This window comes from Pinus tabuliformis, chromosome 3_2 (genome assembly GCF_031772625.1).
Source record: "Pinus tabuliformis cultivar Carrire ecotype Pingquan chromosome 3_2, CPIR1, whole genome shotgun sequence".
Lineage (NCBI taxonomy): Eukaryota > Viridiplantae > Streptophyta > Pinopsida > Pinales > Pinaceae > Pinus > Pinus tabuliformis.
Window position 1 is genome coordinate 987250727 of NC_142302.1, and position 18749 is coordinate 987269475.

The 18749-nt window shown below is 39.4% G+C and overlaps 1 protein-coding gene across 7 annotated transcripts in view; it reads right to left on the bottom strand.

Annotated features, from left to right (window-relative positions):
* The window catches only part of LOC149183927 (calcium/calmodulin-regulated receptor-like kinase 1), a 173962-nt gene that overhangs the window by 43876 nt on the left and 111337 nt on the right, over positions 1–18749 (bottom strand). For all 7 annotated transcript variants that reach the window (XM_089417321.1, XM_089417323.1, XM_089417317.1 and 4 more), the window contains one exon: positions 18283–18409. In XM_089417321.1, coding sequence (XP_089273447.1) covers positions 18283–18409 — 127 coding nt within the window. The remainder of the gene's footprint in view (positions 1–18282; positions 18410–18749) is intronic.

Genomic DNA, 18749 nt, shown 5'->3' on the forward strand with positions numbered 1-18749 from the left:
ATCGATGCCAACTTTGCACTGCGCTCCTCAGCATCTGACATGCAACTAGACTCTGCATTTGTCACTCTGGCATCTGAATACATCAACTGCCATTGATCCATCCTACTACTGAAATATTGTGGGCTCCTATAGCAAGGTCTGATTCAAGAGGTGGTCCTCCTCAAGACTCTTGCCCATCTGTAGCACTCTAAGGCTACAATGCCAAATCAGCTCATTTGACTCCTAGGGGTATGTCAGCAAACATGGCAAAGTCTTCCTCTAACTTGGAGGAAAGCCTATCGATCTTTGTTGATGTTGCCTATTGGTCTTGCTTCTCCTCCTTGTCCTTCTTCCTGAGAAGACAACTGGGTGTTGTAGTGACCAAGCTCACTACATCTGAAGCACTTGACCTTTGACAAGTCCTTCTTTCTCATCTGATCCCCCTGTCCCTGACTAGGACCCTTTGATGCGAGGGCCACATTCTCCTCCTCCTTCACCTGCTTCAACCCACTGTTGTTGCCATTGATGGAGCTTTTCACTAAGTCTTGCCTCAACTCCTCTTGCTGTAAATCGACCCACATCCTATCCCACTTTTGCGAGGTTTATCTGCCCAAAATGCTTTGGACGAATACCTACCACTCCTCGGAGACACTATTGAGTGCCAATCGTACTATCTCTGTGGCTTGAGATGTTGCTCCAACAGCTGACAGTTGATCCCGGATCTCCTAAATTCTGGTGAGGTAGGGGTCTATGCGTTCCCCCTTTTGCATCTAAGTGCATCTCATCTTTTCCTCCAAGTACATCTTCCACTGCTTAGAAGTGCCTTGGTATAGCATGGAAAGTGTATCCCACATCTCCTTGGTCATTTAATGGCTCGCTATGTGTGAGACAATGTGATCTTGAACACCATCAAGAATCAACCTCTTTGCCCTCGCCATCTCCTTTCAGTATTCCTTCAGTTGATCTGCATCCGTTGGGATAGCTACCACTGCCTCAATGAATGGCTTCAAGCCATATTCATCCAAAAGGAAAGACATCCTTGCCTTCCAGATGACATAGTTGGAAGCATCGTCTAACTTGTCCTGATTTCGTTGTCCGACAGTGGCCATCTCTGCAAAATAAGTCAAAATCCTCTTCTCTTCTGCTCAGCGATTGCTAGGCTCTACGCACTCCCTACTGGAGTCAGTAAATATGCACACAACAAAGCCTGATCTGCAAGAGAAAATTGAATTTTTGAAGCTAGAAGTCCCTTGAGGAAAATTTCCCTCAGTGTGTGCTCTTTCTTCCCCTTGACACTATTTTGCACTAGCAACTACTGCAAAACACTGCATTCAGCTAGAGATTTGCTCTGCAAGGAAAATACTAGTTGCTCCCTCTGCCTCTGGTAATCCTCGAACTAGAGAAATCCGATTTATTTGTCGCTCTCTTAGAGAAATCCGATTTCTTTGTCGCTCTCTTAGAGAAATCGATTTTTCCTCAAGAAATTGACCTTCCTGGCCAAGACATTGCGCCTTCTCTGAGGGTTTCGAACTGTTGCTTATGCAAAGCTACGAAATTCCTCTTCCCTTCTACTATTGAACTCTTAGTCTTACAATCTGCGCTCTGATACCATGTGAAAATTCATCTAACCTCGAATCCTATTGCAGCAATTGATGTTATTTCTTCTATTTATTAATTTAATTAAACAAATTATTTGTTGTGTACCACGGAAAATATCGAAACAAATACACTGCAACCTTCAAAAAACAAATAATGTGAAAGAAATAAAAACGTTGGAAAAAATAGATGCACACACACAATATGACATTATTCTTTTTGGACTAAGTCCTCGAAAAAACCCAACTCGAGAAAACCGGTGCAGCGACTAAGGGTTTTAATAATATGCAGTAGTGAAAATCTGAGTACAAACTATGAATGCTTAAACTAGTAATCCAAACAAAGAAATAGTTAGTGATCCATCATTGACCTCAGCTCGAATTGAGTTGCTCCTTGCTCCCTCTGCACAGTCACTGCATAAGCCTACGTAGTTACTGCGTCCCACAAGCTTGAAACTGCGTCTCCTCCCATTGTCTCGCCAGTTGTTGTCTGGGAAACTAATCCTCTTTGCCTCTGAACCCTCTGCCCAACTTTTGGCTCAAAATCTCGACTTCTCCCCAGCAAAACGGAAATCTCCCCAAGAGGGCTCTGTGTTGCCTTCCTTGTACCAGCTTTCATCCAGCACCAATTTCTTCTTTCTAAACTAGCTAGCATCCAAATGATCCTTAAGAAGGATTAGCTAGTCACATCTCCATCAGGACGTTAGAAATACTCAAATATTCATACAGGAAGGATAAATAACAACCGAAATAAATCTAAACAAGAGCAATGCCATAACATAAATCTAGAAGGTAAATATCTTTAACCAGAGGTGATCAACTCCCTCTTGATCCAACCTTCAAGAGTCATTATGTCAATGTTGTCTTTAATCTTCTTCAACAACAGCCAAGTCCAAAGATCATCACACCATCTCCTGAAGTGAGGCTAGATTACCTAAGATTGCATAGAATTTGTCACAACTTCTCAATGATTATGCTAGGGTTTCAAGACCTCAAGCCTTTATTATATCCAGGCTCTTCTTTCAAGCACACTTCAAGGGTCTCTTCCAAACCCTAACCATCAAACCCTAATTTTTCTTGCTAGAACAAAGCTGCATAGGGCTTGCTTCAAACCCTAGCATTCTTTTAGGTCTCTACCATCTTTACTTGCTTCTATCAACGATCTCTTCATAAGGGGTGATATCCATGACTTTTCTTCGACCCAACTCTAAATCCATGTTAATTTTGTTTTCTCTTAGGGCTATATTGTTCTTTGCTTAAGATAATTGCATTATTTATACAATGAATTCACCCCATAGCACTAAAACCTCATTATATCATATGCAATTATGTAGAAAGAACAATATCAATAACAATGAGGCGGAACATAAAGTAAGAACACATAGACACACCAAGATTAGTCAGAGACCAGGGCAAAACCCCACAAAGGCAAAGGAGAAAACCCAGAAATCAATTCTTCTTCTTTTATTAGATTTCATCAATTGATTAGTTCAGATTCAAAGTACAACATCGTGAGACATCATTAACCACATCAGCTTATCTAGGGCTAATCCAAAGGGGTTCACAACTATATTTGTGAACAATACGAGACACATCTAAAATGAGCAACTAACATAAGCAAATCTTCATCAAGTGCTTTGTCCTGTATGCCAAAATTACTACAACATACATCCCTGTCATATGTATAACTATCATCTCGGGATCATAAGAGAGAGACCACTAATATCATGAGTCCCAAGCAATATCATGGAATATTGTCATCTCCTGCACTGTTCATTGTTGCTATCACTATCAAACATGATTATAAACATAAGGATCTCATCATATCAAATGTATGTACTGTTATATATTGATTGTAATGAACTAGCCTATGTTCACAATAGGTTTCTTAAGGATAAGAATCACTGATTTGAAAGCCATAACTGATCCAGGTGGATATTGGTGGCCACCCACCAATTTCACTTAGACCCCCACCATTGTTTCTTTCACTTTTCTTAATTGTAGCACAATTTACTATTTTTGGCAGTTTTTTGGGCCCAGGACTTTCGCCGCTGTTTTGAGTCCCTAAATGAAGTTTTTTGGAAAACGAGCAAATTTGAGTCTTCAACTAACGTTTGTAGTCGAAAGTTGTAGTCCTCGGATAGATCTTTCTAACAAGGTATCGTGCGCGTCAAACGGAGATCGTATGCCAAATTTACAACCCGAAGAAGTTGATGTACCAATTTACCCCCACGAGGCCCACAGTTTTGGTGCTTCATCTCCTTGGGTTGGATGTTTAGGGTTTTCCATTGTTTCTCAATAATAAATAGGCCTTGGAGCCTCATTGTAACATAGTTCAGAAGGCATGTAGCCGCCACATTCCTTCTCAGAGATAAGCTACCATCGCCTGAGCTAGTTTATTTCCATTCTGCATGTAAACAGTGTTTAGTATTTGTTATTAACGAATTGAAGATATGTTTTTGTTCTATCTCTGTGTTTATGTTTATACCTTTGTTTCATTTCATTCCTTCATAAATCTGGATCACTAACTTATCAACTTTATTTGGGTAGATTCCTCTCACTAAAAAGGACTATCATGAAGGCACTAACTCAATATCTACACAACACTGTCATGTAAAATATATATATGGACTTCAAGTCTACAATTAATAGAGATATATTGGCATAAAGGATATGAGCCAGTAATATATATCATTCATTGTAGTGTATGCGAGAGTTGTCCATACTTTAGAGCATATCACATATGCCGCAATGCGTTACCATTGTAATGTAATCAACTACATCGTATTAACATACCTTTGCAAGAGCTTAACTGTAATGTTTTGAGAGAGAAAACTGTAACACCATCTGAGAGGAGACAATTTACTAAAGAGAGAGAGGAAAGACACCATATTGTGATCATGCAAGAGGAGAGGCCTATCATCACAGGAAGAGAAACACCATAATGTACCATTCGAAATGCTAGAACAAGTATGACAATTAATGTGTCATCTAAAGAGTCCTCCGAACTATCGAAGTTATAGGACTATAAGCCACCAGAGACATGTAAACCATCTTAACTTAAGAAACGAGCCAAACTTTTCAGAACCCTATGCCATACGAAGTATGCCAGGACAAGGTGATTAAACAACATGGGTCATCCGAAAAGATTAGAAGTGAAGAGTCCCATTTGAACTTTATCATTCAAAGTACCATAGATATGTGACATCCAAATTGAGTAAGAGATACAAACTATCCGAACTAAGGATTAAAATGTCGTAAGAATTGTGGAAGAGAATTCGTGCCATCTGAACTATGAAAGAATACAGATCATCCGAACTGTGAAAAGAATACTTTCCATCTGATCTATGGAAAGAGTAGGAGCCATCTGAAGTCATGTGAAGTGCCTCAGGTCCATGCAAAGATTTCAAAGAAATATTCCAAGCAAATTGCGGACCAAATTCGCACTATTTCTTGAGGATCACCCTAATGGGGTATCTATAGAGGTTTGCCATTAATGAAGGGTCGCAACCCTTGAATAGATCGACATTAATCCATTGAAGCCAACTTGAAGACAAGTTTGAATTTTCAATATAATAAATTTCCCTCCAATAAAGTCATCATAAACTTTTGGATTTAAATTTCAAAATTTCCCTCTAATGATTTGAGCTGACTTGGGAATCACAAATAAGTTTATTCTAATAAAATTTCAAAGTCAAGAGATGGCTACAGAATTTCTCCCTAGCTGCCTAAAAAATTAACAGGAAGGATATTTAAAGTAATTTCTCTTTCTAATTACCTCATGTATTGATGTGGATTCAAAACAACTTACGCAAATATGCATATAAAATTACTATAATAAAAACATTACGATTTGTTATGAACCAAGAAGATTCAACATTTTCTTCATGCTTATGTGTAGAGGACCAAGGTACACCTAGATGTGGAAGTATTCGCTTAGATATAATTGTATTGGACCTGTTACCCACGAAAAAGTGGATAACTACTAACCCCTAGGAGAAAAAATTTCTCCTCTTTGGATGGCTAGTTAGCCAGCAGCCTGTTGCCTCAAAATCTAGTAGGTCTTGTGAGGGTAGATTACAAGACAAGAGATAAACCAAGGGAAAACAATGAGGTGTGGCCCACAGTCACCACAGCCACTACCTCCTGCTCTTTTGTGGACTTGCACTGCTAGGGAGGCTTCCCTTTAGGAGGTCACCTAGAGGATTTATTAAGTACAACGGGTAAGGTGACAAAATAGGCCTAAGAACAAGGCTTAGCAAGCATAATAGGGCAATTCACATCCTCCAAAATGCCCAATTAGGGCACAACACGACCTAGGGCTTGAGAAATAGCAAGGCAAAAGGATGAACCTAATATCACAATGCCAAGAAAAGGATTCCAATCAATGTATACCTTCAATTTATGGAACAAGAAGCCTTCAATAAGCCCCGAGTTGAATCCTAGGGCAAACTAGGGATTTTCTAGGGCAAAATCTACCTAGGGCATAGGACTTTAGCCCTAATTTGGATGGATTAGCCACTAAAATGAGTTGATTTTGAGGTAATGACCTTTCCTTCAAGTGTTGAATCTTTCCAAAGGCCAACAAATTCAACACTAGTAGAAATGTGTGCCCTAGCCCTAGCTAGCTGCTTATCCTTGAGGGGTCAACAATTAGGTTAGAGAGAAGAAAAGGAGGTATTGATATAAGTTTTATGGATTATCAACAAAGTGACCGAGGCCAATGCCTTTGTCCTTGGGTGATGGAGTCAATGGGGATGTAAAATTCACTAAATCTTGGCAATGAGAAAGGGAATGATGAAACCCTAGGTTTCAAAACCCTCATTCCCACATTTCTGAGGGAGCAAAACCAATTGGGAGAGCTAACTGAAAGATTCACCAGTGGGATGGTCATTCACATTCTATAAGTGGGTAACACATGCCATATTATCATCTAGATTCCATACAATGATTTTCAACAATAACTAGCATAATAGAAACCCTAGATAACCATCCATTCCATACAATAAACACAATAAGCTAAAAATCATCAAATCCAAGGTACACTTACAAGATAGACTGCATGAATAAGCCTTTATTGCTCCAAAAAGATATTTCAAATGCCATAGAAATAGTTCCCATAGCAGAAACCCACCAAAGATCACATCTCCACAAGATACAGGTTGGACCAAAATTTTCCAAGAGGGCCAAAATAGTCACATGTGATGATGAACAATGAAGTGAACTAATAATTTGGGGTAGCATCAAATGTGCTCTAGCCATGAAAATTGGTGGAGAGGCTAAAGCACATGAGATCTCCAAGACCCAGAAATGGTTTGGATAGATTGTACCCGGTTTGGGAGATATTAGAAAAAATAATATTTTTAATAGAGTTCCTAAGTCTAAATTTAGGAAAAATAAAATATTAATGGGTATTAATATAAAATTGGGTTAGAAGGTTCCAAAAGTCATGGATCAAGCCAAATCTAATCTTATCCGTTGATTAGAGATTTAATTTCGCTCGTTCAAGGACCAACGAGAAAAGTATAAGAGGAGGCTTGAAGGTTAGTTGGAGAATACACCAGAGTGATCAGTCATTCATTTTGCTAGAGCGAGGTTGCGAAGCAAAGTTGAATTAGTGATTAGCAGCAAGGGGCAGTGAGTATGAGGTAGAGAGGCAGAGACAATACTGGGAGACCAGCGCAGAAGCAGAGAGAGCAGGAACAGCAGCCAATCCAGGCTACGCAAAGCCCAACAAAGGTAGCGCAGAGCCCAGAGGGACTGCGTCATCCACGCAGAGGGCAGAGGGAGTGACATAGAGGGTCCCAGAGGCTGCGCAGTGCCTTAGAGGGCTGACGCAGAGGATCCTGGGGCTGACTCAGGTCAGCAGGAGGCTGACGCAGAGGTCAGAAGGGCCAACACTGAGCTTCAGTTGTGTCGAAGAGGGTTTCGTGGGACAGGTTTTCTGAGTACCTGTTTCTGAATATAAAGGTATTGTTGCCGTGTATTTTTCTCTGTCGAGTGAGACGGTTAGGCACCCAATTGTACTCATAAAGACTTCTTAATAATATAACCCTCAGAATAGCTGCACCGATTTTCCCACATTGGATTTTTCCAAGGACATTTGTCCAAAACTAACAGCGTCACTAGTGTGCTTGTTTTCTTTCAGTTGTTGATATGTAGATGATGTGACTATATTGTGTTTATTTTGGTATTTAAATGTATTAAATAACTTGTTCGAATTTAGACAAGTAGAAGAAATAAACCAGCAGAATACAGATTAATTTTCTAATGGATAGACTTAGAAATTTCAACATGAACATATCCTCTACTTATATGAGGATTAGGACAAGTAATTATGCCCAACAAACCCTTAAAAACAAGTTAGATCACTAAATGACCTTAGGTTACAAGCCAACCCATTAGCTAACAATGAAATAAGCTTATTTTTCCCACAAGTGTGAGCTAGAGCTTCCTTTACTACTGACATCATGCCTAATTTAGGCTCCAAATGCCATGCCAAAGTGCAATGAGGTGTCCATATGTGCGACTATGCCTGGTAAGTCCAAAATTTGAGGGTTGGCCCTCACATTCACCTCAATATCTCTTGTAGGGTCCCAAGATCCAGCTGGGGTGCCATAAAGTGGTCTCCATGGGTCTCCATCTGTCAAACAAGGCCTCCTTCTCTCTAGCATTAGGGCGCTCTCTAATGCAACAAGCCCTCCCTAGTCTCTAAGTGTGAGACCATCCGAGGATTGTCGGGGAACGCCCCACCTCAAATTTGCTCCCGAAGCGTGCTCCGAGCGGGAGCATATCAGGAGCAAGCCAGAAGCTCTCTCTCGAAATTCATTCCTTGGGGGAACGAATTTCAGGACCGCAGTCCCGCAAAAAAAAATCGCTCCCTAGCTTTCTTCACAAAAAAAATAATCACAAAGATGTTCAAAACGCAAGTTTTTTTCAAAGAAACAAGAGTTTTTGAGTGGTGCAACCTAATATTCAAGCCTATGGCCCTAGTATTGATATGCAATTCATGGTAATGTTAAATTCTCAAAGTAAAATTGACATTGTCCTTTATCTTTCATTTTCATCCTTTTAACATTACCATGAAATGACTCGGGATGTTTGAGAATGGTCTAACCTCATTAGATTTCATATGGAAAAAATAGAATTTTAGATCTCACTCAAAATCTAGTAGACTTATCAGTTTTTCAGTATTTCAAGATTGGGGGGATTGTAATATCTCTAATGGATTTTGTCATGTACTAAGGTATGGAACTCGTATTTAATCAAGAGCACCAAGCCCTCTATGTACCTTGATGTTAGTGACATTAGTTGCAGAACTCCTCTATCATGACCCAAGTAAAAATGTACCTATCACTCAAACAAAATCTTGCTTTGACATGCTATGTTTTTTCTATCTTATGTTAATGCTTAGAAGGTGATATTAATGACAAAGATCCTAAGATAGGAAATGATTTTGATGATATGTAGGTATTTGTTGTGGCATGATTTGCCTTCTAGAGCCTATTTGTTGATGTATTTTCGGTTCAGAGATGTATTGCACTCGATGCTATTTTGGTTATGTGCACCCTTACATGCTATATAAATGAGAACTTGTAATTTGTGGACCTGTGATTGATGAAGATTCTAACTGCTAGATGAAGGATGTTATATGGTTTAATCCATGTTTTTATGTTTTTATCACTAATTCACCATTCTACACGCTTTTGTTGACATATATGCATCAAAATATATAAAAATATATATTATATAAAATTCGCTCTCGACCTGGGAGCTTTTCAAAATGTCGCTCTCCGCTCCCGCTCCCAAGCAACCATGGAACATCCTCATCTGGGTTCTAAATCATCTCCTACCCATCAAGTTGTGTCAAGGCCAACCTAGGGGCATGTTGGATCCAGTGGCTTAAGGTGGTTAAAGGTCAACCCTATTAGGTGCTTCCAGCGCAAGGGGACGTAAGAGTTCCCTAGTCCACCATTCAATTGATAGGTATTAATGAATAGTAATGTGATAATGGAGGGGAGATGACTTCATGGTCATGTGCCATGGTCAAAGGGACTAGTTGATGGGGGTGTCCACATCCAATGTAAAGATGTGAGGAGGGAGCACTCGTGGATGCATGAGTTACCATCTCGGCCTTGGTTTTTCCACCCCTCTTGTGTGCCTTTTACTTCATGATTTTTCCTCATATTACCCCTTATAGGATTGCACTCGATGCTATTTTGGTTATGTGCACCCTCACATGCTATAAAAATGAGAACTTGTAATTTGTGGACCTCTTGTTAATGAAAATTATAACTACTAGATGAAGGATGTTATATGGTTTAATCCATGTTTTTGTGTTTTCTATCACTAATTCACCATTCTACATGCTTTTGTTGACATATATGCATCAAAATATATAAAAATATATATTATATAAAATTCGCTCCCGACCGGGGAGCTTTTGAAAATGTCACTCCCCACTCGCGCTTCTCGCTCCCGCTCCCAAGTAACCATGGACCATCCCCATCTGGGTTCTAAATCAGCTCCTTCCCATCAATTTGTGTCAAGGCCAACCTAGGGGCATGTTGGGTCCAGTAGCTAAAGGTGGCTAAAGGTCAACCCTATTAGGTGCTTCCGGCCCAAGGGGAAGTAAGAGTTCCCTAGTCCACCATTCAATTGATAGGTGTTATTAAATAGTAATGTGATAATGGAGGGGGGATGACATCATGGTCAACTGCCATGGTCAAAGGGACCAGTTGATGGAGGTGTCCACATTTTGAGCATATAGATGTGAGGAGGGAACACTCATGGATGCATGAGTTACCAGCTCGCCCTTAGTTTTTCCACCCCTCTTGTGTGCCTTTTACTTCTTGATTTTTCCTTGTATTACCCCTTATAGCTCAAGGGTTAGAACTTGCTTTGTATGATGTACTAGTTTTATTAACCTTTTAAGATGAGTTAGTTTATCCCTCATCGGGGTTTGGACATGCAAAACTGAGTGATATACATATGAGTGAGGTAGAGCTCATGCTAGGCTTTTGCCCACATGCTAATCTTTATGTCGCTGGCCATCTTTTGCATGTTGATTTTTCTTTCTTTTGTTTTACTGTGACCATGATTTGCACTTTCCTTTTCTTTTAGCCACATCAACCTCCTAGGGCAAAGTTTCCAAGCCCTTATCAAGGTATGAACATGTGAGTGCCAAATCCCCAAGAACTCATGACAAGTTGTACCCGAAGAATGGGGGTGAGAGATAGGGTTTGTAATGTAAGATGGAAGGTGTCAATTATGATATATACTACATTATCTCAATCATGGCTTTCCAGGTAATGCCCCTCTTATAACCCAAAGGCCCTTAAGGGAGGTCCCACTAGACTAGAATCAAAGATTAACTTCCCAAGTGAGGTGAGAGAACAAGAATACATTCAAGGTCTATCAATTTTTCTAGATCACCCCATTATCCATACTAAATTCCCAAAACAAGGAAGTATAAGCACCCGACTGCTAAATGATCAAAGTAACATTTGAGTGGCAGCCCACCTTTTTCCAAGTGCTAATGTCAAAAAGCACATGGCACATCATAATCTAATGGTGGTTGGAAAGGGCAACTAATTGACTGGCTGACCGGTTGGCTGTTAGATGTAGGAGAAAACATTTATCCGATGGGGTTACCCACTTTGGTGGGTAACACAGCCCTATGATGATCAACACATAAAATTATGCCAGGCTTCTCCACCTATTGTTGTAGTCAAAAAGCACATGGTACATCATAATCTAATGGTGGCTAGAAGGAGCTACTAACTGTCGGGTTGACCGGTTGGCTATTAGATGTAGGAGAAAACATTTCTCCTATGGGGTTACCCATTTTTGTGGGTAACACAAACCTATGATGATCAACACATAAAATTATGCCAGGTTTCTCCACCTATTGCTCTAGTCAGGTTTCTCCTATGGGGTTACCCATTTTGGTGGGTAACACAACCCTATGATGATCAACAAATAAAATTATGCCAGGATTCTCCACCTATTGTTGTAGTTAGATATCTCTCCCATCTAATATATCTTCTTGAAGGAAGGTGGGTCGCTATCGACAAGTAATTTAACCATTCTTGCCAACTACCAAATGGGTACTTAGCCAAATATTACCTCACCTGAGGCTCCCTTCTATTTACAGACTTTCACTGATGGGAGGAGACCCGATATGTATAGAGTCACTAATGAATGATAAGTCAATGGATATGAGTGACCCATACCTTTTCCCAAAAGGTTTGAAGGATGGAGCTTGCTTGCTTTCTAAGCAAGCTGCCATGTACTTCTAGGGAAAGGAAGGGGATTTTGAGGGTTAGGTTTCATAGGAATCGACTTGTAATGGAGTTCCCCAATCCCTAATTTCCTTGTTAGAATTGATATCTCGGATGGTTTTTGAAGAATCGTCTTTTGAAGGAACACGACCACACGGGGCCAAGTGGACCCAGTCTCGGATATGAAGACAGTATGAAGCAACCAATGATATTCTTATACCCTAGACAAGGTGAGGGAAAGGATCAAGAAAATACTTTCACTTTGAAGATGGTGTCTTGACCCTATGAGGTACAAGCCTTGGGGATGGTGTTAAAGGAAATGTAACTATGTTTGGTCTTCATAAATGCAATTTTGATATTTGAATTTATTCAAGAAAAGAAATATTATTTTTATAATATATGTCAATGAGTTTCTTGCTCATTAAAGTAGGTCTAGCACATGTCAAAGTGCTATAGGTGAGTCAAAGAGTAAAAAGAAATATGGTAAAGACCTTAAGGGTATGTTACATTGTGTATAAGAATCAAAGAAGTTACCTCCAAGCAAAGTCAAGTCTCCTCCTAGCAAAGACACCATCAAAAGAAGCAATGGCACCATTAAAAGCACCTATTGCAGCAAAGAAAGTCAAGTCGGCCTACAAGTCAGCCTAAAGGAAGGACATTCCTCTATATATCGAGGTTGTCCACCCCTCCAAAGATAGCGCAGATCATCTCTGAAATCAGCGAGAAAGTACACTCAAGGAAAGGGTGGAAAAATCGAGTTTAAGGGAGCCTCTAGAGTAGCGAAGAAGGAAGAAATCTAACCGAAGTATAAAGGATTGTTTTAGGGTGAACTGCAGCCACATGTGCGAGGTATAGAAGGGCTAACTGCAGTCACTACAGCAGCAACATTAAAGTTGCTCATCCATCATCATTTGGGCTTCAAACTAGGCATACTAGGCCTCCTATACAAGCGAAGAAGGAAGAACCTCAAGCAAAGCAAAAAGAACCATAGAATATTAACAAGAACTCTCACATGTGCAAGTATTAGGGTTGCAATGTTGTCACCCTAAGCCCACCATTATACATCAAGAAGGGACTCGGTTGATCAAGAGAAGGAAGGAGTATTCTTAGTTAAAGGAGATCACTAAAGATAAGCATCTCTTCTAGAAAGACTACTCATAGTGGAAGGAAGAATGAAGTGTCGGAAGGAGGACGAAGTGCTGGGGAACAAAGTGGATTTAGGCGGCAACAGGACCCCTAACCCTCGATGGGGCAAACGGGTGGATCCCTTACCACGAACATTGCATCCAGCGAATGGTTGGCATATGTGTGTTTGTGCCTCAAGGCTTGGACTCCCAGAACCCCCTGATGAGGCAATGGGTGGGTCCACCATGCATAGTTTAGCTGTAATTTGTAAATTTATATTACTTCAATCCACCATCGGGCCTTTATAAGGGTCATAATGGGATTGCACAGGGCTTGGACCCCAGACCCTCAATCGGGTGATGGGTGGGTACACCCTGCCCTCTTAGGTGAACTGATGGACACGTTGAAAGTTTTGATATATATATATATATATATATATATAAGCATATGCAGTGGGGCCAACCCAATACCTCCAAGGTTGAGCTCCTATTTGCCTCACACTTCTCATTTCAAGTTTTTGTGATCATAAGAGAGCTTGGAGAGTTCTATAATAGCACTGAGTCATGCAACAACAGTGGCAATTTTAGAGGTTCTTGGAGTTTGGAGTTGTCTAGTTGAGTTAACATCTTTGGAAGGAGGCTTTGGAGGCTAGTTTTCATTCCCATGTATGCTTTCTCTCTTTAAAAATTCCAGATTTGATTGTTGTCCCTGTTTTTTTTTCCCCTTTTTCAAGTAAAAACAGCCCCACTTTATAAGCTAAATATGTATTTTTTTGTCTTCAAACTTGTCATAGGTTTTGCATTTTACTTAGTTGCGTTTCATTTCCTATTTGCAAATCACTTTCCCTTTAAATTTGAAATTTCATCACCCACCATGGGTGCAAAAGCGAAAGATGATGCATGGGTTCATTGTGATTTTGTTGAAGGCAAAATGTTATGCAAATTTTGCAGGCACTCAAGGAAAAGGTGGGGGTATTTTTAGGTTGAAACAACACTTCGATGGAATAAGAGGTCAAGTATCTCCAGGTGAAGCACAAAGTGAAGTGATAGGGGCTATTAGGGCAAAATACATTGCAAAGTTTTAGAAGTTTGAGGAGGCAAAGGCTAGGGAAAAAGCTATACAAGAAAAAATTGCAAAGAAGAGGGAACTTGTAAAAGTTATGGCTAGGAGAGGCAAAAGTGGGTTTGAAAATTTTGAGCTTCAAGACTCCTCCTCTATGCCTTCCACCAATGTCCATGACCCCTTCCGTTATGTTCCTCCCCCTCTTCGGTCTTAGAGTAAAGCCAGTAAAAAGAGGATGAACAATGAAAGCTATTTCATACCTTCCCCCACCTTTGCCTTTGTTAGTGCCACTGCCTCCCAACCAAGTCTAACTTAACCCACCTTATATAATCATTGGAAAAAGTAATGCAAAGTTGCTTTTCAATACATTCCTAGATGGTAGTAATGCACATAGATCCCCTTTAATGTTGCCCATTCACACTATTACCAAGCTATGCCAAACTTTGTTATATCTGCAAGAAGTTGAAATTTGGGGTAGCTTTGGGATGAATTTCCCTAAGAGAAATCCAATTACCCAAGGAGAAGCCCAAATACCCCAAAGAGAAACCATTTTGCCCCAAGAGAAAATTCATCTTTGAATAAAGGAAATTATTATTTTTAGTCAGCTTGGCACTCATCTCATTATTATTTTGACAACTTTATTTGGGCAAGCAATCATCAAGGTATTTGGTAAATATATTTAAAGAGCAAATTAAAAGGGTTTTTTCCTCAAGTCCGCCTCACTAAGTGAAGGGACATCTTGGCACAAAGGTACCCCTTGGCTCCTCCAACGATTAGTATAAATAAAGGGCCTTTGGAGCTGATTCAAACCACAACAAGTTCAACACATCTTTGGAGAAAGGCAACCTAAGGCAGTCGCGGACCTAGAGGAGTCATCCCAAAGAGAAGAAAGGACGAAGTTTCATCTATTTTCTTTGTCTTGGTTCGATGTGACTAGGAGCTTGTTGGCTGAGTTTGGAGAAGACCTCAAGGCAGATTTCTATGTAAAGTATTATACTAATCTTTGTGAATAGGCCGCATATGGTTCTGTGTTAATTTCAGGGAGGGTCGAGCTCTTGTATTGTTGTTGGACAGTGCCACTATAACCATAGATAGGGCAGTAAAGGGTGGTCGAGTTCCCTTGAAAGACAATACAAGAGGAAGGGTTGGTTAGAGAATGGTTAACGCAAGTAATGAAGTGTTTGGATGCCAAGTTGTAAAACTGATTTAGCAGCTACAGAAAGCCCTAACCAGGGCCGAAACTTCAGGGATTTGTGCACAGGCCGAAGTGTAACAAAGGGCAGAAACATGACATCTTTCAGAGGTATGTGATTATCTCTTGTGCTTTGATGAATTTGGTAGGAGTTGAAGTCCAGTTTGGACAGTTTGCAATGTGCATAGCAGCGTATGTACACGTATAATGGATTGTTAGAATCTGCTTGGAAAACCCTCAATAGTCTCTTGTGAAGGACAATAAGGGCAGATGGTTTGAGCTCTATATCACTGATTTCAAGAATGAAAGATTCATGGTAAAAGGGTTGTCACTTGTGCCCTAGTTCATTGAGTTGCAGAGGTTATCTTCAGTGTTGTTTGTTCTTATATGGCAGTGATGTAACAGTGATATATGGGAAGTGTCCTTATGACAGTGATATATCGCAGTGTTTTTATGACAACGATATATGGCAAGTGTTCTTATGACAATGATGTATGGCAGTGTCCTTGTGACAGTGATGTACGGCAGTGTCCTTATGATTGTGATGACAGTAATACTTGACAGTGATATCACAATGCTACATAACAGTGACACATGCTCTTATGGCAGTAACATTTATGCTACTTGAGACAGAGATATATGCTACTTATAGTAACATAGAGGCAGCCCTTATGGCTTCATATGTTGATCACTAAGAGATCTATCAGAGGTCTTGTGGAGGGCTTGTGAATGCCTCCTTGATAGGCTTCTCTGTTGCCATCTCATGAGGCCCTTGTAAGATTCAAGATTGGCCCTGGGAGGTCTAATGTGTTTGATGTTGAAAGACTTGAATCTCGTTACAATAATACTATTGGATTGTATCTCAGCTGAACATTTGATGAATATCTAAGAAGAAGAAGACTTGATTCGAGGTTTTCCCCCCTGTGAGGTTTTGCCCTGGTCTCTCACCAAAATCCTGGTGTCTCTATTGTGTATGCTTTTCTTCTATTGTTCCTCTACATTGTTAATGTGAATGTTCTCTCTATATAATTGCTTATGATGATATGGGGTGAACACAATGTGAAAAAAATGCAGAAAAATGTTTTAAAATGCAATTATCTACAGCAGAGAACTATCTAGCCCTAAAATTAACACAAGAAGCATCTTCAAAGGCCCTAGTATGCATGACTTCAAGAGAACTCTTTTGAAAAAAGAGGTTTTGTCCATTGGAGAATGTTTGACTAAGCTTAAAGAGTCATGGACTAAAAGAAGTTGTTCCACATGTTAGATGGATGTATTGATGGAAAAAACTACACTTTCATAAATTCCCTTCTCTTTCCCTCAAGGAACCATATGTTTGAAATCAGTTGATGCATTTGAAAGGGTGAAAGGTACCAACCTATTATTTGAGCTTTTGGATGAGATGGTTAGGACAGTGGAGAAGAGGAATGTTGTGTAGCTCATCTCAGATAATGCCTCAAACTATGTTCTTGTGGGAAAGATGCTAAAATTCAAATAAAGGACCATATTTTGGGTGCAATATGCTACACATTGTATAGACCTCATGCTTGAGGACACAAGCAACATGGAATGGGTAAAGAACATTGTAGAGCATGCCAAGTGTATCACAAAATATATCAACAACCACTCATGGATGGTAATCCTAAAGAGGAAAAACAATGGGAGCAAAGACCTTGTTAGGCTTGCCATCACGAGATTTGAAACATACTTCCTCATGTTTCAATTTCTTACTTCCCAGCAGAAAATCTTGCAGAAAATGTTTTCCCATGATGACTGGGATTCATCTCAGTACGCTTGCTAACTGGATGGAAAAGACACCAAAATGAAAGTTTTTGACAACAATTTTTGGAAAAAAAACAGCAGAGATTTTAAAAATTGGTGAGCCCCTTGTTAAGGTGTTGTGGTTGTTGGATGGGGAAAGTTGGCCATGGGATACATCTATCAGGCTATGGATCAGGCAAAGAAGCAGATATGGGAAGCCTACAAGGATAGAGTAGGTAAATATGGGCCTATTTGGGAGGTCATTAATAACAAATGGAACAATCAACTCCATTGTCCTATACATGCGGCTGCAAATTTCCTGAATCAAAGGTATCATTACAAAGCTCAGTTAGGAGAAGATCAGATTAGGGAGGTGAAAAATGGGTTGTATGAGTGCTTGGAGTGCATGGTCACTGATGAATCCAAGCAGTTGGAAATACGACAGATCTAGCACTAGACATTGTATCCATCTTATATACTAGTATTGTTTTCATATTTATGCGGCAATGCATTTATTTGATGTTGTTGATGCTTTTATGTTAAAAAATTTAAAGAAAATCAATATTTTGTATATTTTTAATTTTGACGATATTTTCTAATATTTTCCCAATTTTTACAAAATTTTGCTTTTCTACACCCTTGGCAATTTTCGAGCCAACACGATGTCAGCAACATTGATAAAAGTGAATGATGATTTACAATTGGTGCCCCCCTATATAAATAGGCGTGAAGAGGGCATTGTGAATTCTCATTGAAAAGGTGTATATATATATATATAGAATGTTTTTTTAACTATATTGTAGTATCTATGCCTATCCCTCTGTTTATTTATGTTTATTACAAACTCCATCATCCATTGGATAGGAACTAGTCTTAGCAATCCACCATCTAGTTGATTTCTAACACATATCTTAAACTTGTTTTCTAGGAAATATCCCCTTGAGCCGAATGAGAATTGGCCTACACTGAGACGAAGAGTTGTGGTGAGGGTGAGCAACCTTCCTACATAGCTCTAGGGTTGCAGTTGGTTTTCAGGCATTGGATATCTTTGAGAGTGGGTCTGCAAGGTAAGATTGCAAATAGGTATGTGTTTTCAATCATTCAATATATTTCAAAAAAAAATTACATCAATTACATCAAAAAAAGCTTTTGAGTTATAACAAGAGATCATTTTAACAATAAATAACATGAAATAATTTATAAGAAACAGCTATTTGAATTCTATAAGATATAGTATATATGTCCTACAAGAACACAAAACATAAATCAATTAAAGAAAACTTACCATACAAATGGGTCGCAAGACTTCCATTGCTCATGAACTCATAAACCAACATGCGTTCACCTTTGTCTACGCAATATCCCACCAAGTTCACAAGATTTCTGTGATGTAACCTTCCTAGCAACATCACCTAGAATGCAAAAAGAAAAATCAAAGAATGTTAAAACTACAATTGGCTCCATATACAGATGGATCACAAATATGTATAAAAAAAAGAAGGATGAAATATTATTAGCACTTATAAATGACCTAGAACAATGGTTCAAAATTTTGTGAAAAGAAAAAATTGAAAGACGAAGGTAATATATCAAGGGATTCTCTTGTAAACTTTAAAAATTGCCATAAGTAAGAAAAATTAAATGTCTATCCAATGTGTCTTGTGACTAAGCCCCATCACCACAAGGATACTAGTAATCCTTGAATGGGCTCTATTACCTCCTTGTTTGCATACAATCAATGGTCTTGTTCAA